This window comes from Mesocricetus auratus, unplaced genomic scaffold, assembly GCF_017639785.1.
Source record: "Mesocricetus auratus isolate SY011 unplaced genomic scaffold, BCM_Maur_2.0 Super-Scaffold_100006, whole genome shotgun sequence".
In the NCBI taxonomy this organism is placed as follows: domain Eukaryota; kingdom Metazoa; phylum Chordata; class Mammalia; order Rodentia; family Cricetidae; genus Mesocricetus; species Mesocricetus auratus.
In genome coordinates, this window is record NW_024429190.1 from 4,601,511 (window position 1) to 4,622,460 (window position 20,950).

Sequence of the window (20,950 nt, forward strand, 5' to 3'; positions counted from 1 at the left end):
AATGTCTTTTAGCAGCTGTTGCTCCTTTCTCAGCAATCAAACAATTCAAAGACAGTACAATAACATACAGTATCCAGATTCTGCATTTTCCAACTTTATGTGGCTTTTTAAATATTACTTTACTCCCTTTTTAAGGACTTTAATTAATAATCTTAAAACTGTATGTTTCTTTTTTAAGACTGTCTCTTCACCTTCTCTTTTCTCTCCCAAGCCTATGTATATTTTTAACCACACTGTAGACTATTTAGGGGTTTTGTTGCTTGTTTGTTCTGATGTTGTGATTTTTTTCTTGTCTGGATCTGTAGTGTGCAGCCTTCCCACCAGCCTAGTTCCAGAGCTGCATCAGTCCCAAATAAACACACAGGAGGCTATATTAATTATGAAGCTGTTGGCCGTTTGCTTGGTTTCTTACTGGCTATCTCTGACTTAAGTATTTACCCCATAATTGTTAATCTAAGTATTTCTCCTACCAGAGAAAGGGTCCGGCCTTTTACTCCTCTGGAGGCTACATCATGACTCCCTGTGTTTCTCTTTCGCAGAATCCTCCTTGACTCCTAGTCCCACCTATCTTGCTTCCCTCTTGGCCAACAGTGCTTTATTCAACAACCAATAAGAGACAGATTTACAAAATGGCATCTCCCATCATCTCCTCTTTTATGTCTAAATAAAAAGAAAGGTTTTAACTTTAACATAGTCAAATTATATATAACAGAACAGTTATCAAGTAAGAACATAGTTACAATATTTTGTTCATTAACATTTAGTAAGATTTAAAGAAAATATCATTTATCCTATCTTTGTAAGTCTAAAGTCTTATATGTAGCTTATCTTTTATCATAACTAAGGAAAACTATGATGATAACTATCTGTCTTCAACTCCATCAAAGACCACAGAAGGATAATACATAAACACTAGGATTGACAGAGACATCTCTCTACCTGGACAGTCACCTGAAGTTTCTGTGTAATGTTGGGGCATCCATCTTCAGCCCATAGGCCACAGTGTGTCTGGAAGGCTTCTCAGCAATGCAGGAAATTTCAAACTGTCCAACTGCATTGGCAGTCTGTCATTCATCTGTGTCCTGCAGAAATTCTCGTAGACTCTTCCATGAAGCAGGAACCCTGAAGGACTGTTTGAGTTCAGCAGTCACTTTCCTGTGGGTCCTACAGCAACAGTCAAACAGTCCAGGCAAGAGCAGTTTCTTGCCCAATTGGCTAATCTTGCCATGTTGAAAGCAAACTCCATAACGAGTTTCTTTGATGCCCATCTTCCTCTCAGACATAATTGATGTGCCAGGAGCAGACATTTTCTCGTTGTCAAGAAAACCCTAAACCATTTTAAATGCTATTTTCTGAAGGACTTTGAAAGGTTTAAAGACTGTCTATCTATCTCAAATATATCTCTGTATCTAGAAAACCTAACTATATGGATCTGTCTTTTTCTGACCACATGAGCATTTAATCTGCTAAGCAGGTGTAGCTAGCATTAAAGCAGCTGGCTCCACCCCATCCTTTGGCTTCCTGGGAGCCTAGCTTCACAGCGGAGGCACTGGTAAGAGCCATGTGTATTACCCCCACCTCTGGGGAGGTTTTGGGTCCACACCGTCACCAGTTGTGTATAAAGTCCATATAAGTGTCTGCTAGCAGCCTTGTGACTTTTGCTGCTAATGCTGAGTCAGGAAGCTGTGTCTTAAAGGGGCCTCACCTCTGCTTACCTCTAGCAAAAAGAAAAAAGAAAAAGAAAAAAAGAAAAAGAAAAGAAAGGAAAGGAAAGAAAAGAAAATTCTGAGAAAACACTGCCACCAAGAAGCCATGCTTCTGTGTTTAGAATCCCTTTTTGAGCTGTTGTCAGGTTTTATGTGGAAATTCTTTCCAAACATGGGTACCCCACATGGAGCTGAGGCTTTTTTTCTGTCCTGTTCAGTCCCACTGGACCCATGTCTCTCCCACCCTCCAGTCCCAGGCTTCCTACTAATTACAAACTTTTTGGCCTATTCACTCAGGCTTGTTACTAACTAGCTCTTACAACTGAACTGGTACAGTGTTATTTCTGAGTGTATCTGTGAGGGCATTTGACTACATAGACTGAGTAAAGAGTATCCATCCTCACCTTTAGAACCCAAGAAAGCAGAAAAGGCATGGAAGGAGGAAAAGTACCACAGTACCACATAGCTTAAATAAGGGCAGAGAGGGAGTGTATTGGGGTTGGGAAGGTTCAAACAGGTAGAGCAGTGAGGTGTAGACTGAAAATGGAAGAAACGAGACAACAGAGAGTGTTGAACAGGATAAGGGGGTGTGAGAAAACAACTCAGTAAAGCCAGTTTAAAAACACAAGAGAGACTGTGAAGACAGACACCCAGCAGGGCTGGACAATACAGGTGAGAGAAGAAATGGGCCATTAAACAAAACCCCTAGGATCAAGTGTGGGATACCTCCAGAGGAGTTATTGGCAGAGAGGTCCTGACAGCCCTCAGAACAGGCTATTGCAACTCACTTTAGTGTCCCATCAGAGCTACTTTATAAGACCCTACTACTGTAGGCAGTACACACCTCAGATGCAAGATGTAGAGAAATCAAGTTGAACTGGGCTAGAAGAATCCTCCATTCTGTTTGGCTCTCATGCTCCAGATGGTGTTATGCAAGGCAGTACTGTGCCAGTAAAAGCATCAACAGTCAAACCCAGCTGAGAATTCAACAAATTATAAAGCAAACCTTCCAGGAAAGATATGTCCATCACTTCAACTGTGGTATGACTATTACAGATGTAACAACCACCACTCCCTTACTGGATCGGAGGCTTGCTATAGACAAGAGAATCCATGCCTAATATTGTAACCCTGGCCCAAAACCCATGACTAAAGAGGTCTTAGACCTTGTGGGACGGTAACCTAAGATGGCTGCTTAACTTAATTGGCATAGTGTGTGTTTATACACACAGAGACATGATTGATTCTCCCGGCTTTAAATGGAGAAGCCTTTCTTTGCAGAGAACATAGGTGAATGCAAAGACCCGTGGCTGTAGGAGACACTGAGACCAAAGGACAGTTGAGGGACCAGCCACAGATGTGACATTTACACCACCGCTTTAAGGTTTAGGGAACATTGCAGGATAATAGACAGAAAGACTGTAAGAGCCCAGAGGAAGGAGAGTAAGACTGCAAAATACCACCGTCTAAGCATGACGCAGTCATAACAGCCATGAACTCACAGCAGCTGTGTTTAATTAGGATCGGGTCCACGGAAGTGGGGCTCTCTAGCAGTCAGTATGGAGAGAGAAAATTTCCTGGAGCCCTACCACAGATTCTGCCTATCTGTTGTCAACCACAGACTCTAAGAGAGGGAGACATTGTATCTAGTTGTATACTACTGGTGAGGCTAGGCTTTGATGGTTAGCTCAAAACTCAGGATCACATAAATGGCCCAGAGTAAACCCATGGAACACTAACCCAAACGGAAATGTCTAAACAGGGGAAAGAGATTTCTAGCGAGGAGGGAGGCTTGTGAGGGTAGCAGGGAAGTTAGCTGGGAGAAGAATCACTTGTGTGGGACACATACATGAAACTGTGAAATAACACAATGCCTTAATAAAAAAGGAGTGTCCAGGGTGCAGAGATGGCTTAGTCGTTAAAGGCTAGGCTCACAACCAAAAGAGGAGTGTCCATCCTCAACAAAGTTCCAGATAATCCACAATCAGAGTCAAGGAGTGATAGAAGAGGGTAAAGTTTCTCCCTCTGCTTTAGACTGACCCTTGTCCTCTGCCCTTGGACGTCCCAGCTCCTGATTTTGGAGCCTTTACACTCTACCCCAATGACCTCCTGTTTCCAGTCCCCCAAGAACTGAGGTTACAGGTGTGTGTGTGTGAGCACCCAGTTTATGTGGGTGCCAAGATTATTATTCTGAGGGGAAACGTCTTAAATTGTGTGTTCTTATTGCTTCAGCTCGCATTGCTTGTGTCGTGTGGTTCTTATTGCTTCCTGCTAAATCCTTTCCACTCATAACTTGATTTCCTGGCCAGACACCGCTTCTGAATTTTAAGCTCAGATATTGAAAGGCTTACCGGATATTTACTCTTAGATAAGAAGAGGATATCGGAAATTTAATTCCCAAACTGAATGCTTGGTGTCCTCCATCTCTCCTGAGCCAAGGCTGGTCTCATCTGCCACGTTCTGTTACTCCTTAACTACATCTACTGCCTTTGGATTTTGTGCCTCAAAAATCCATCTCTGCAGCTCCTTTCTCTTCCCCAGAAGCTCCTGCTATGTGTACAAGTGCCGGCATGCATGCATCTGCATGTGCATATTTCAGACCTGTCAGCCTTCCTTATCTCCGCATTCTTCCCTTCCCAGGCCATCCTGGATTTCTGAGCTCTCCCCCGCTCAGGAAAGCAGAGAGAATTCCACTCTGCCCTCTCTTGTCTCTGGACTCCACACATGAGCCACGGTGAGGTTAAAACGGAAAGGAAGCCAAGGGAACTGCTTTCTGCAATACTCTAATGTCTTCCATTGCTCTTGAGAGGCGCACAGTGTATATACAATGTGGCTTGCAAAGTCCACCGTGGCTGGTCTTTGGGGTTGACTTTCTTTGAGACCTGGAAGGGCTTGGGGCTCTCATTGACACTGATTCCTACCAGGTGCCTTCCCTTCACTCTTCCCTTGCAGAGAGCAATCACTGCTCAGGTCTCAGTGGAGACTTGAAGTATGGCTTACCTAGCAATGGATCCCTATGCAACTGCCTTGACGTGCTTTTCCTGGTCTCTCCTCCAGTAATTCTTGGAAGGATCTTGAGACCCAGGTTCTCTCCCAGGTCCCAGTTCTGACAGTATGAATCCTTGGGTCCAAGCCCACTCCCACCACCATTGCTGACCCTATTGTGGAGTACAGATAGCTTTACCCATCCCCTACCTCTGGTGACAACCATTCTGTCTTCAGCCACCTGTACCCAGTCCTTCCCAGTTGCCCATACACAGTCTCACATCTACTGTGTTCTTTGTTCCCGGTGGCCCAAGCTGGGGGCCTGCCTGGAAGGCCAGCGCCTAGTGCCCTGTGGCCCTTCCCCATGTGCCCTCTCAATGACTCTTCCTTGGCTCCCCTTTATGTGCCAATGAGACTCTGTCGGCTTGGATTTCCTGAAATTAATCAAAATGTCACTCATTACATTGTCTCCCGGATCACCAGTGTCAGCGGGTTGGGAAGGAAGGCAAGCAGATGGGCTCTGCCTATTGTCTAGCTCTAGAGACCCCAGGAATATGCTGGCAACTTAAGGCTCTAGCAGAGGGAAGGGCCTTCCATAGGACAGCCTTTTCCTGACAGGGCTTGGAGTTGTGGAATTACCTAGTGGGGCTCACGACATGGAATTGAGGTCACATGGGAAAGCACAGATGGTAGGGTTGTGCTGTAAGAAAGGCCCATGCTGCTACGGCTTCTTGTAAAACAGACTCACCAGATGAGCTTTCTTAGGAGCAAGCTGTACTGCAACCCCCAAACACACGTGCTTTCTCTAGACTTCTTTGACCTTTATACCTTCAGAAATTAATGTTTAACCGTAATCTGAGGCTAAAATGCAAGGTCGAAGAAATGCATCGGTGCCAAGCTGCAAAGACAGTAACTGCCAAGCACCAAGTTCACAGATAACTTGCCACTTTCTCCTTGGTTCGCAAAGCTGCACGATCTCAAATACTAGAGCGGAGCTGTGAAGAATCCAAATTCTCAGCAAGTAAGTGTTATATTTTGTCCGATTACAGCTGCTGAAAGGCACCATTTCTATTGTGACTCCTGGGCTCCACTCCACTGAATGTGTGCTGAAAGGGTGGCTCTCCTGAGACTGGGGATTAGTGATGACACAATGCTTGCTCCTTTGCCGAAGCCTTGGCAGACTTTCCGGTTCTATGGTGGCTGTGTAGCTGGTTGCACATGTGTGCATGCTTAGAGGTCATGATGGAACTTAAATGCAATGGTGACAGGATGGCTTCAGGCTTGCAGTTCAGCAGCAGAAGAAGGAGACACAATGTCGTGCACAACAAGGGGCCATCGGGCGCTTCACTCACCTTGGACTCCTCATCTGTGAGATAGAGTTTTAGTGGAATCTGGCTTGCCAGGTTCCCGTGGGGATTAAATTCTCTATTCTGAACAAGCTCCTGATGTACACGGCAGATGATTCATCTGTATGAAATCCTCCTTACCTGGATAGTGTCTGTGGTTCTGTGAAGGGCGCTGTCTGCTTTCAAGTGACTGGACAGTTTAATTTATATTACTGATTACAGTTCTCTTTGAGGAGTAGAATCCCCCAGGCAATGGTGGCCCATGCCTTTAATCCCAGCATGCAGGAAGCAGATAAGGCAGATCTGAGTTCAAGGCCAGCCTAGTCTACAGAGCGAGTTCCAGGACAGTCATGCTACAGAGAGAAACCCTGTCTTAAGGAGAGAAAATGAGAGAGAGAGAGAGAGAGAGAGAGAGAGAGAGAGAGAGAGAGAGAGAGAGAGAGAGAGAGAGAGAGAGATGGGAAGAAATCATTGGTCTGCATCTGTGTGAGTAAAACAGTTTCCATATATTTGGCTCATACTGGTCTCCATAAAAAAACAGGATTTACATTGAGCTCATTTCTCCAGTGCAGTCTACAGCAGAAGAGGTGAGGGGGATGGCGTATGATCCTGCTCGTGGCGAATGCAGATGAGATCAGGACTACAATTGCTTTCGCTTCATAGCCTGATATGTTCTGCTCTGCTCTTCTGGGAAAAACATATTTGAAGCACTTTCTGGGTCTCAGGCACTATACTGGCTTCATGGGAAGGTTCCTCAGAGTCCCTTAAATATTAAGCTTGCATGTGATTTGTTTCTTATGAGAGAACCAAAGATGAAATATCATCATGTATGTTCCATCTAAAAGGAAAGCATCTGCATTCAAAAGGTTTCAAAACCCTTCAGTGATGAAATGCTGCTACCATGACCAACTATATTTTGCATTTATTCTCTCTTTACTTTTTCAATGCAAACTATTCTAGTTAATGACTATAGTTTTACTACAACTGCATAAAAGCTTTAGAAAAAAAAGTCACAGAAGCATAAGAAGGAAGCAATATATGTTAAAAAATATCAACCTGTCTCAGAAAAACCGAGATATATATCAACCTGTCCTTTGCAGAGAGATGGGACAGGAAATGTGGGTCTGTGGGTAGGAGAATGGGAATAGAGAGGATGGGAGTCCAGAATCCAAGGATGGAACTAGCGACCTACTGGGAAGCCAGAAGCGCAGGACCAGATTTGGAGTGAACAGTCTGGGCTTTCAGAATAAGCATGCAGCATGGGACCAATACCACCAAAGCAATGAGGACTAACCACCGTCCTCAGGCAGGTCTCTTCCTGAGCCATACGCCTCAGAGGGCTCACACTCCCAGATCTGAGACAATCCCCTCACAGAACTCTGAGCCACCTCAGAAGGGACTCTGTATGGAGGACACTCCCTTGGAAGGCTGAGGAAGAAAAGTAGATTTTCAAATTTGAATAAAGTCATTTGAGTAATCAACTCAGCAATTCTAGTGTATTAGTAAATTAAAGGACAACAATTCTACTCCATAAAGTGTATAATACAAAGAGAAACAGTCCAGGCAGACAGGAAGCTATTGAAGAGAGTCCTTAAAAACTGTGATAAAGATGCTGGAGTGTAGCTCTTCACAGTTGATGGCTTCCGTGGGGGAGGGGCTGGCCCCTGGGAGTTTGACCATGCTCCAGTGATTATATGGACAACATAGACTGAACTTCTTGACTTGTCATTGTTTCTTTGTTCTGGGAGGAGCACCAGGGTGTGAGGGTGGATCTTGGAAGAATGAGAGGTGAGTGTGATCAAGGGGCATATAGGAAATTCCCAAATAATTATTAAAAATATTATGGCGGGCAGGGGGAGAAAGAGTACAATACAGTTGTAAGCACATAGAAGCTTAAATACATACAAGAAATCATGTGCAGTTATAGGGAGAAATTATAAATATGCCACCAGAATGGAAAATTCTAGCATATCTTTACTATTTATAATTGTTTCTGAACCCATGAGGGATGGATCCTGGAACCCTGTGGATACCAACAAACATGAATTTTCTCTTTCTTCCTTCCTTCCTTCCTTTCTTCCTTTATCTCCTTCTTTCTCTTTCCTTTTTTTTTTTTCCAAAACAGGTTTTTGCTGCGTAGCCCTGACTGTCCAGGAACTCACTCTGTAGACCAGGCTGGCCTCGAACTCAGAGATCTGCCTGCCTGGGATTAAAGGTGTGCACCACCACCACCACCACCACAACCACCACCAGTTACCCATGAATTTTAAATGCCTTTTAAAAACTAGCCTATTTAGGTTCCAACCTAATAGCCATGAGTCCTCTCTGGATTACATACAATACCTAATACACTGTGAACAGTTGTTACTACTCTCCTTTACAAGGATAATGACTGTCGCGTCTGCCGCGTGGCCTGTGTCCGAGAACGTGCGGAGGGTGTCGGGGATTGACAACACAGAGACTCGTTCAACGATGTAAAGAAAACTTTAAGCAGGCCCCAAAAAGGTTCAAGAAAAACTTCCTAAGAAAGACTCCCTCCAGAGAAGCTTCTGCTCTCTCCTCTACCCTGGCTGGTTCTGCTCTGACCCCAAAAACTGATCTGGGCGTGTCAGAAGAGGCGGTTAGTCTTTGGACAAGGTCGAGGTCAGGGCAGTTTCCGTGGGCAGGCCTTTTCCAGGAACTTATTGCCCCGGGCATTGTATTGTTTTTAGTAAACATGTTTTTAGTAAACATTGTCTTACAGCTGCCTACTCCCAGGCCGAAGGGGAAGTGGGTCTCTGCTCAAGGTCTGGTGTTCCCACAAATGACAAGAGAAAACATGTACATGTTCAGTACAGGTATAAAACATTTCTGACCCATAGATAGTCAAATCCACAGTTGAAGAACCCACTGGTTTATTGGACATGTATGGAACCTTGCATCCAATAAATTGAATATTTGGTTCTCTTAAGAGAACCCTAATCCCTTCACCTCATAGCCAAGGTCAAAAGACAGGAAAGGGGCTGAGGCCCCACTATCCCCTTCAAGAGCACATTTTCAATGACCCAGTTTCAAGTAGATCAAACCCTTAAGCTTCGACCACCTCCAAATAGCACCATTGATGGTGCAAGATGTGGGGGAGGGGTGGCTGGGGCTCAGCCAGTGACCCCAGCTCCAAACGACCTGCTGCTCATCACAGTGACAGTCTGGATAAGGAGTGCTGTGGCTTCCTCTCCCGACAGAAAAGCTGATTAACTAAAACATTTAGTATAAGAATAAGAACAGAAGCAAATCCAATACTGAATTCCCAGTTGTAATTAATAGCAAAAATGTGAGAAAGCATTCCTTTCAAAGTCAATAGGGCCAGGCTGCTTGCGAACCGCTTCTCACCAACATTGTTTGGGAGGGAAGGCCTTCAATATTACTTAGGAGTAAGGGTCTTCAGGGCCAGGCACATGAGTCATTTCCAATTTGAAGTGTTCCGGTAGGCATATCTTAAAAGGTAAAAGGTGTATCACATTGTAGTACTACAATGGAGAGAAAACAGGTCTTTTTTTAAAAATGCAATTCAATTATAGTTTTACACTAGCATTGTGTTTAACGGGAAATATTCACACTGTAAACCATCTATTTTAACTTTCCATAAAAGAGATCGAGCATCCATCTGTTCAATAGCGTTGGCGGCATTGTGAGAGCTCCAAGCTCCAGGTATAGCAGGGGAGCGGGGGGGCAGAAAGCAATGAAGGAAGACCAGGAAGAAGTAAAATTGTTACACTCAGAGAAGGCGTGACTGCCGACCTGCACATCCACCTGGGTTAATAAGCAAGACATTAAAGTTTCAAAGAGAGCATAGTAAGTGAGTAAGTGGTCAGGACACTATAAAACACCGTCTCAGGCCTGTTTAGTAGAAACAGTTCTCTGATTACCAGCTGAAAAGTTGCATTCATATGCTCACGAGAAATCTTGGACTCCATGTCTCACAAATGCTTGCTTTTGTGTATGTATATACATATACATATATATACATACATACATATATATATATATATATTTTTTTTTTTGGTTTTTCCAGACAGGCTTTCTCTGTGTCTTTGGAGGCTGTCCTGGAACTAGCTCTTGTAGACCAGGCTGGTCTCGAACTCACAGAGATCCGCCTTTGATCCCAGCACTCAGGAGGCAGAGGCAGGCGGATCTCTGTGAGTTCGAGGCCAGCCTGGTCAACAGAGCGAGTCCCAGGACAGCCAAAGTTAATACATAGAGAAACCCTGTGTCAAAAAAATAAAAACAAATAATAAAAAATAAAAATAAAAACAAAAGAAAAGAAAAAGAAGAAGAAGAAGAAGAAGAAATCCTTTTGCTCTAATACCATGAAAGACATGCCCCTGGGTTTCTTTTAGAAGCTTGCCCCTGTCTGCCCCTGCTGTCAGGGAGGGGCGAGGAAAGCGCCCGGCTTCCCCTCCTTCCAAGTGGAGCACAGTTGTTGCTGTGTCTATTACCCCACCCTTTCCATTTTGGTCTGCAATGCGCACCTGTCAATTTTCCACACTCAGGGCTCTGTTTCTTTTTCCATCTGGAATGTGTGTTCTATTTAACTACCCATGAGCCTATTTGTACCCAGCCGACCTCACCCGCACACTGCAAACAGCACTGTTGCGTTTGTGACTGTGGAGGACATTGCCCCCTACCCCCAGCCCCCGCCTGGCTGCCGTCAAGAGCTCCCGTCTCAGAACCCCACTGGCCTTTCTCAGACTTCCGGTTTTTCCATGTCTATTTCGGAGTCCAAGACATGTGTTGGATTTTTATTACAGTGGCACTGAGTCCGCTCGCCTGTTAGAGAAGAATTCAAGTATTTATAGCCTTGGCTGTTCCTGTTCAGCACTGGTTTGTTTCCATTGGGTCTCACCTCCCTGTGTGTCTCTCCATAACCCGCAGAGTTTTTGCAGCCCCTGTCGCCTCCATCCCTCCTGGTTTGCTTCTGGTGTAAATGCTGACCTGTCTTCTTCATCGCGGTGCACGCGGTGCACGCGGTGCAGACAGTGAGAGCGGACTCAGGACCTGAAGCCTGCTGGCCGGACTCAGTGTCCCAGCGCCTTCCCATGCCACCTCGAGTCTTTCCCGTTCTACTCTTAAATAAATCCTCAGTCTCTCATTCTTGCCCGTTCACACCCAGTTTTCTCCCTGAGAGACACATGCTCTGCTTCCAAGCTCTGAGGGTCCACATCCCCTTCAAGCACACAGACACAGTCGCTGTGCTCTCTGCAATCCCAGACTCTTCCCAGGCTGTGCCGTTGCCTGTCTCATTTTGTTGACTGATTTTTTTGGGGGGGGTGGGGTGGGGGTGGAGGGCGTTTCTAGACACGGTTTCTCTGTGTAGCCTTAACTGTCTTGGAACTCACTCGGTAGACCAGGCAGGCCTCGAACTCGCAGAGAATTCACCTGCCTCTGCCTCCCAAGTGTTGGGATTAAAAACATGTACCACAACCACCCTGCGTTATTGACTGATTTTTAAGAATAAAAACATTTTATATAATGTTGGGATAAGCTAACACTGAAGCCCTAACAATGGTGGCGCACGCCTTTAATCCCAGCACTCTGGAGGCAGAGGCAGGGGATCTCTGTGAATTGGAGACCAGCTTGGTCTACAAGAGCAAGTTCCAGGACAGCCTCCAAAGCAATACAGAGAAACCCTGTCTCAAAAAAGTAAATAAATAAATAAACAACCAAACCCCCCGTGTTGTCAGGGGACATCTCCATTAAACAGAGGACTTCACTTTGCCACGGAGCTCACCTCCAGAGGTTTTTGCCTGGGGCCCTGGCTTCTTGTATGCAGCCCGTTCTTCCAGGACAGTGCTCTGATAGAGCACTGTGTCTTCCCAGATCTTCCAGAATCCAGTGTGTGCAGTCATCTTCCCTGTGCCCATGCTCCTGGCCAGTCCTCCCTGATCAGGGACTCCTCTTCCTCATATGAATATGGGCAACAGTGAGTCTGAGCTGGGGAGGCATCAGTCTGAGAGTATCTGAGGACATCTGTCCAGCCTAGTGACAGCCCTTTCCACCTACTGTGGCTTGCTCTAGTAGTCTAGGTAACCTGGGGTGGGTGGTGTTGCCAACCTCCTGCCCACTCAGCGAGGCTCCCCTGATGAAGGTACCCGGTGCTGGGAGCTCCATCTGAGCAGATGAACCTAATCTCCTTACATCCTCCATTGTGGGCACGCTGCTGTCTGCATCGGCAGTAAAGGGAGCTAGCTCCCCATGCTGGGGGCCAGGGTCCCTTATCCATGGCCAGCAACCAAGTGCTGGCTCTCCCTGCCACACCACCCTCACCTCTGAAACAGTCTTCTGTCCTGGAAGCCACTGCCTCTGTCCCAAAGGAGTCTGCGAAGATACCCTGCTGGGGCCACATCATGGATGGTCAGTTTTCCTTGGAGAATTCCCGAGTCTGGACTATATACAGATGCTGAACATGGTGTGTGTGTGTGTGTGTGTGTGTGTGTGTGTGTGTATTGTATTGTATATGCAACTGTATATGTGTGTATATGTCAGAGTATGCATGTATCTGCAACATGGACATTTTATGTGTACACATGCATGAGCATAGTGACTGCATGCATAAATTTGTATTGGTGTGTGCACACACATGTATGCACATTTGCATGTACCTCTGTGTATGTGTGTTCTCTGTTCATATGTGTGTGCCTTTTGTGCATGGATGGGGTACCTGCTGTATATATGTGTGTGCTTTCTACATGTATGCATTGTGTATGTATGTATGTATGTGCTCTTTGTGCATGTGGATGAGTTCTCTGTTAATGTGTGTGTACTCTATGCCTGTGTGTGCCCTCTGTACATGTGTGGGTACCATGTATGCCAATGTACCCTCTATGCTATTTGTTTGTGTAGGTTTGTTTTCTACGCATGCATCTGCTCTCTCTGCATGTACATATATTCTATTAATGTGTGTACTATGTGCATGAGTGTGCCCTCTGTAAACGTGTGGGTACCCTCTATGCATATGAGTGTGCTGTGTGTGTGTGTGCTCTCTATGCATGTGTCTGTTCTCTCTACATGTGTGTATACTCTGTATGTCTGCCTGTGTATGAGGTCTATGCACACATGTATTCTGTGTGTGTTTTTCTGTTCGTATGTGTGCTCTCTGTGCATGTGTGTCTATGGTTTTGATAGATGCTTCTGCATGGTGCTGCTGGTCAGAACCGACTCTCCTTCCACTCTGCCTTATCTGCGTGGCCCAGGCTTCTGTTCTAGATTCCTATGGTGATGTGTACCCCTTACAAAGAAAACAAATTCAGGCCTTTAAGTCACACTGATTAGCAGGATGTGGTGTGCCTCTTCTCATTTCTATACACCAGGCAGAAGTGTACAGAACCCAACATAGTCTGGATGGTGCTTGGCCAAAGGGACCAATGTTGTTCTTTGAAGGAGCTAAGTGGGATTTAGGTTTGACACGTTTAGTCCCTGACAGCCCCTGTGCCAAGGAGCATTGCAATGGTCCCTGTGGATGGAGCAGGGCCTGTACCAGGCTTCTCCCCTAGAATGGAGCCTGGGGTTTGAGCTGCTAGCAGCCTCCAGGAGCACTGGTCCCTAGTCTGGGTCCCACGCAGTGACAGGGACCCAGGACCCACCTCTCCTGGGCCTGGCTCCCGGCCCCATTGTTCTCTCCCTGCCCTGCTGGGCTCCATCCTGTGGAACAGGGAGAGGAGCAGGAGAGGCTCTGGGTAAATAATGCAGAGAAAGCTGCTGATTGGCTTCGGGAGGCGGACACTTTGTCTACATAAATGGCAATCGCATCCTCTGTGCCTTTTAACTGTCACCAAGGAGAGAGAGAGCAAGCCAGGGAGCGAATAGAGGAGGCGACGCCAGCTGCCTGTGAGTACAGCTCTTTGTCCACACGGCTCCGGGTCAGACCCCAGCACCCACTTCTGGTAGGCAACGACCCTGGGGCTGGAGTGGGCGTCTGTGGTCGATTTTGGTCATGGTGTCTTTCTAGAGACGGAGATACTGCTGGCTGAGAAGGCTAGGCATCCAACATCGCAGGTGGCAGGGCTGCTAAGGGAACTTTCAGAGAAATTAGGCACCAGCCTCTGCCTGCCTATTTTGAATCATGTCTGTATGAGTCCAGCAGAGATTTGGAACTTCTGGTGGCTTTTTAGCCCTTGTTATGTTAGCTATTGCAGCAAGTGAATGAAGTAGCTTTCTGGAGACCCCTATACCTATGGGATAAGAAGTGAGGAGGCAGCTTTGGGGTCACAACCCTGGTGAAGGAGAACTGGCAAAAGCTTCCCACAAGTTAGAGTAACCTGGTTCTTGAAGGGCTGGGCACGCAATGGACACACAGTATCCGGGGCTCTGTTGTAAATGAGCAAGGCAACCACAGTGGAAAGGTGCACACACTCCGCCCTCCACATGCTCTTAGCTCCAGTTTCCAAGGCAACTTCAGTCAAGTTACCTGTATTTTCTTCTTACTTGCCTTTTTTTCCCCCCTCAAAGGCTTCCTTATACACAATTTTCTTATTTGGAAATACCATGTTTCCCCTCCAAAACAGGATCAAAGCAAATGTGACAATGTCAGGAAAGCTGAGCTCTTTTTGGAACTTTCAGGGGTGACAGAAGGAAGCAGACTTCCTTCAGGCTCACCCCAAGCTCAGTTAGAGCCTGCAGAGTCCTGTATCAGGATATTCCAGGACAATGAAGAATTAGCCAGGGAGGGGTACCTGGATGTCTGCATAGAGATAAGCCCTTGTCATCTGTGACAGCATTCTTTCCTCTGCCCTGGGCACACGGTGTGTGGGTCTCTGCACAGGGATTGTGCTAATAAGATAAAGAAAATGAAATTCTCTTTTAAACTCTCCACACCCAAAGAAATGTCCAGGAATCTAGTTCCATCTTTTTCTGCTCTTGAAGCTGTGGGTTATCATGAAGATTTTACCCTGAACTTTTACAAACTCATCTTATGTCTGGTGTTAAGTTTGAGCAAGTGCCAGGGAAGCAATACTCGACAGTATTTTAGAACAATCCTAACGTTCTCTTCCCATTCATAGGCATTTGGCAGGAAGACCCTCAGAGGGCACAGGTTCACATGGAAGGTTAGAAGGTTAGAATTCCCTTAACTGAGTGCCACGAGGTGCGAAGGAACTGGACTTGTCTTGCTGCTGGGATAGGCCATGTGTACAAGCCACTTTGGACCTGTGCAGGTGTAAGCAAGACAGCTGCTGTCCCTTGTCTACTTTCTTACTCCTGAAGAGAACCTAATTTCACTGTGCTGCCGAGCTGACGTGCAAACGGAGGGCCACAGAGTTAGTGCAGTCTGTTCTCATGGAGATGCACCCAGGAGGGTGGGCAACATAGAGAGGCTCCATCCTCTTGCTGAAGCTGCTCCTCTGAACGTCAATGTGTGAGGACCAGCAGGACCCTAGTGACATACAGGCAGGACTCTTGCAGCTGTGCTTGTGGATGCAGGCAACATCTCCATCAATCCTGGCAGGAGACCTTGTTGGGATCCATCTGTGCCTCTCAGACTGCAGAGACAGTGTAGGATGTCCAAGCCAAGGGCTAATTGGGAAGAGGCTGGTTTCAGAAGGAGTCAGAACAGTGCCCTCTTGCAGCTTATGTGACTTTGGTATAGCAGTAGTAATAATCCTCACCTGACAGGGTTGCTGGGTATTAAATAAGATACTGTGAATTCCATGTGCTTAGCAGAAGGTCAGGAAATACCGATTTGTTTGGTTACTCCACAATAGAATGTGACAACCAAATGTCAATGTATTCTCAGAGTTGAATGTGGAAGAGCCTGAAATACAGGGTTCTTAGCAACACAGTGACAGGCCAGCAACTGTGCAATACAAGGGATAATGAGGAACTGAGAAGCCAGTGTTTACCACTGACCTCATTCGTGAGAGAAAATTGAGACTACCAGAAGCGGGTACCAAAGGGCACCAAATAGACTCACAATGCCAGGTGTCTGTGTTTGCAAAGACAATAAACCAATATGAGACTATTACCAAAAGGCAGCCCCTGGAACACAGCCTGAGGAGTCTCTGGCCTATAGGAAAAGCAAGTAGCCTGTGCTGTTTTGTAAATTACTGATGTGACTTCAAGGGCAAAAGCAAGGAGACAAATCAAGGGGAAACCATAGTGTGGGGGAAGAGCATTCCTTCTGAAAAAAAAAAACTCTTGGGGGTGACATAAATAAAATAGGAGCTCGGGGGAAGGTTTAGAATGGAAACCACCTGACGCTTCTTTGGTAAACCTTAAAATGTAGCCCAGGTGAATAGAAGCAGGGAGATTTCAGTGCTTTTACATTTGAAACTTGAGTGGATGAGAAAAGCTGACTCGGATGCATGTTTATACTGCCTGTATGTAGAGCTAAGCTTTCTGTAGCATTGTGTTTACATTGCCTGTGTGTAGAGCTAAGCTTTCTGTAGCATTGTGGCTTTTCTAGGAAGGACTGAGCAATACACAAAAAGAATTGTACAACTCACACCTGTTTTGTGCATTGGGGGAATCCATATCCTTCAGGGACATCCTTGATGGTGTCACCTGCCCCGTGGGGTTTCAGTCACTCCATCTGACCTTTGGCAGTGCAATTCCCAACATCAGATGTCATTTTTAGGCATGAAAGAGGGTAAAGCAATGTTGAGGTCTCAGTTTTGGTTGTGTTCTGTTTTGCACATAGACATGGAGAAAGCCAAAAGCCAAAAGCCAAAAAAAAAAAAAAAAAAAGATGTTTTTATTCCAGATTTTCTCTTTTTCACGAATGTTATGAGGTTTCTCCAGTTTGGGTCACATAGTATGTTGACAGAGATGTGATTAGAAATAGTATTTCCCCTGGAGAACATAACTGAAAATCATTACTTAAACCCCATGCATTGTCAGCCAAGAAAATACTTAGATGCAGCATGGTTGTTATGAAACAGGAAATGAGAAAGAAACAGTGGCTCTTTTCACATCCACAGAAGGGAAAGAGCAGGACCAACTGGCAGGCTTTGAGCATTTGGGAGCATCATTACAGTCGTGTGTGGGGCTGGGATTATGGACATTTCACAGATTGTAAATAGAGTCCAAAGGACTGTGGCTTATATCCTCCAAGCTCCTACGCTGAGTTTTAGCACAGGACATGGTGGCATCAGGAAGCGATGCTTTGGGAGGTGCTTTAGTCAAAAGGACAGAGTCTGGAAAACGGCAAGAGGTCATCAGTGTGAGCCTGGGAGAGGCACCTCACCAGAAAGCAAACGTGATTTCAGAATCCTAGCTTCTGTGGCTAGCAACACCACTGTTTGTGGAGTGTAACCCATCTGGTTTATCGTGTCTTCTGAAGTAGCATAAATGGACTAGCGTGAGGGCCTGCCCATGGCTACATTTCAACAAGTGCTACCCAAGCCCACCAACTTCTTGCTTCCCTTTGTAATGAGCATGATCTCTCACCAACTAAGATGCCTTGGAAGCTGCTATGCTGGGTGCCCTGGGAGCCATTTGGAAATCATGACTGTGCCTGAAACTCAGGAAATGGTTGGGCTTCAAGTTCTGAGGCTGCCTTAGGCCACTTTTCTAGGGGTTGCCAAGCAGTGGGCATTTGCAGCAACTGTTAGAGTGCTCAGCGACTGTATCACTGGGTAGTAGGAGTCCCACTGCCTGAGTTCAGCTGAAACATGACCTTGCTGGTAGCCAGCCTCTCCACACTTCCCCTTCTTATTTGTTGAGAACCCTGACAAGGTGCTCTGTTTGGGCAGAGTGTCCACCAAACATCTATGTGTTATGCTGGACTCCGGAGTGGAGCTGTGGGTAGGTGACAAGATCTCTAGTGGGTGGTCCTTAGGTCATTGGGATCATCCCTGTGAAAGAGACTGTGGGTCGGTGGTTTCTCCTTCCGTCTTTGCTTCCTACATCATCAATGGCCAGAAACACGTCCCATAGACAGACCCAAATAAGACATGAGCGTATACTTGAGCTCTGTGCCATGACTCCATATTCCCCTGTTCTGACTTTCAGAGCACCTGTGGTTAGTGCAGTCCTCTTCTCAAGACTGGAAAGGAAACCATAGCTATAGAACAGCAGGCTTTCCGCTCTGTAAAGGGAAGTTTGAGAGTAGTAGGACAGAAAAATGCAGTAAGATCATGTGAGAGACTGGCCCCTAAAGCCAGAAGATGAGGGGCTTCTGCTCAGTGAATTCTCCTTTTACTTAAAACACTAGAATACCCAGCTTCTCTTCTAATGTATAGTAGCATAGGCTGTGGTTTGCAACCTTGGCAAGTGGAGGCAGGAAGATCAGAAGTACAGGGCCAGCCTAGGCTACATAGTGAGCCCCAGTCTAGCCTGGGACACAGAAGGTGAATGGGAAGAAGAGGAGAGGGGTGCAGAGGAGAGGAGAGGAGAGGACTCCCATATTCCCCCTCTTCCCCTGCACAATACTTCCCTGATTGCTAATGAAGGTTTTTACTGAGTGTGGACTCTGCAGCAGGCACTCGGCATGTGGCCTCCTTTCATCCTGCCGATGGCACTCCTGGGGGTGCTTTTATGCCTGTTTGCCTTTGCAGGAGCTGACAGGAAACCTTAGAAAGGTTGGAGGTTGGAGGCTCCGCGGTAACTAAAGAAGTACCCTTGACCTTGGGTCACCTGACGCTGGCACATACCAAGACTGCTCTTGAGCCAATTTGGACTACTCCTGTGCTTCACAGTCAGCAGCAAAAATGGTCACCAAAAGTTCACTTTAAGACATGCCACTTAGCCAGAATCTTAAGAGTTTAAAAAGGCTCAGGGGACTTGGGGTTTTGTTCCCGTTGTGAGGTAAAGCATCAGATAGTCATTCTTCAAGTTATTAGAGATTTCTCATGGCTAGAAACCTTGTTTTGGTCTTGGATGGAAGCATGGAAAATGTGAAATGCTAGGCAAGACTATGCCTGGGTGCTCAGAAATCTGTCGTCCTTCCCTCAGCACACAGGAGCTCACTCCCTGGAACGCACCATAGTAGAACACGAGCTTCAGGTTTGCAGCCAGAATTCTTCACCGAGGTCCTATGAAGCAGATTCCAACATCACTTATAAGAACGTCAGTAGAGGCTTGGATTGGGCTCTGGGAAAATGGCTATGGCAACGGAGTCCAATAAGTAAAACTGGGAGAGTAGAAGCTGTAGCCTGGCATGATGAAAATGATCTAGATCGAAGGTCAGATGAGGCTGTGGTTGTGGGCCTCCCTCCAGTAGCTAAGACTACCAGAGATGTGGTGACCTGGTGTTTTAGTTGTCACAAAAACAGGGTAGGATCCAATAGAACAGAGCAGAAATAAAACATTTAGAAGGCCATTCACTCATTCATTCATTCTCATTTACCTAAGGACAGCAGTGGAAAGGTAAATTACAACAACAATAATAACTTAAGAGAGGATTGATTGGGAGGTCTGAGAGAGTTCAGGGGGAGTTCATATGTTCCTGAAGCCCATGGCTATGGAGTTGTGTTGACTGTCACTGATGAAATAAAACATCCAGAAAGGTGCCTGGCTCACCACACATGTACCAAGGATGACAGGGCCACATGCAAAACCCATGAAGTGCAGCTGCTGCCAAGACAGATCAGGTTGTGTCAACAGAAACCCTTCCAGGGGTCTGGAGAAGTGCAGGCCGTTGCCCTTATCACAGTCTGCATCTTCCAGCTAATATTTGCCCAACCTGGAGCCATGAATATCAGACAGCTCCAAAATGAGCATGAGAGTCTCTTGAGGCTGTGCCCTAAGTACCTTCTGCAAAGGTTTCAGTGGGAAATAATCTCCAAATAAATGACAGGATGGTTTGAAAAGAATAACCAGGTATTATATTACAGTTTGCCTAGGAATATTTCCTTTCATAGTGAGTTGGGGCGTGCCTGTTTGTTTTTTCCCTGGCACGTCCTGCTTTATCCATAAAACTATCTTATTCCCAGTAGCAAGACACGGCTGGTGCTTTTCTGAGAGGATGTGGGTCTCTCTCTGCTTTGTGGGGCTTCTCTTTTCAAGACTTCAGCTTCCTGCAACACACGCACCCCCCTCGGTAGGCAAACAAAGACTGCAAAAAATGGCTCCTTTTAAAAGACGATTATAAAAATCACATACAAGGTCCAAATCACAAGGGGAAATTTGTGAGGTTTTTTGCCATATAAAAATTAAAGCTCTTGTAAGACCTCTTTATTCTGACTCTTATAAATCATAATAAAATCATCCCAAATTAGGTCAGGCCTAAAGAAGGAAAATGTCATAAAACATATGTTAGGATCCTTGCAATTAAATTTTTTAAATTGCTAATATCCAAGTGGAAAAAAATAATGAATAAGCAATTCATAAATGAAGAAATCCAAAAGTCAAAGAAACATCAGAACACCATTTGATTTCAATAGTCAACGTTAAAAGAGAACCATTCATGATTATGAGACGGGTGAAGTTTAAAATTAACCTCAACGACTGTACCGCACTCCCCATTAGAAGAGTAACTTGATAAAGGCGTGTGCTCAGAGAAACTTGGCAGTTATAATTTAAAAACACCAAAGCCATATATCTCTGGAAAAATTTATCCTAAAGAAATGATTTTTAAAAAGTGTTTTCCACTTTTAGGATTTTTAAAATGTAAGACAAAAAATGTGCAGGAACAGATAAGAGGTACAATTTGGAGTTGTAAAGATAAGCTCCTACAGTAATTGCCTGTCATTCACAGCTCTACAGCCCTACAGAGGCTGCATGAAACTAAGGACAGACAGAAATGTGTCCTATGCGTGCTTGCCTGTGCTGAAGCTCACTTAATAAATGAGACACAGAAAGACGTTAATGATATCTAATATGCAAAAAAGCAGTTACTGCATTAGTACAAGGTTTATATGAACGAAAGGACTGCCATGTTGCGACAGTCAGTCTGATAACTACCAAGTAACTAACAGGCAAGTAGCACATACAGTGGAGAAG

General features: G+C 45.6%; 1 protein-coding gene across 4 annotated transcripts in view; it reads left to right on the forward strand.

Annotated features, from left to right (window-relative positions):
* The first annotated feature begins 5,570 nt into the window (after positions 1-5,570).
* Positions 5,571-20,950, forward strand: part of Ddc (dopa decarboxylase) — an 85,136-nt gene continuing 69,756 nt past the window's right edge. Inside the window, exon 1 of one of the 4 annotated variants that reach the window (XM_005082971.4) lies at positions 5,571-5,712. Coding sequence is in view for 2 of the 4 variants with exons in the window: in XM_040746649.1 (XP_040602583.1) it covers positions 13,810-13,900 (91 nt within the window). In the remaining 2 variants the exon portion in view is untranslated. Of the gene's footprint in view, positions 5,713-13,776; positions 13,901-13,939; positions 13,957-20,950 lie in introns of those variants that run through there. The other 3 variants (XM_040746649.1, XM_021234617.2, XM_040746648.1) reach the window with 3 other exon arrangements.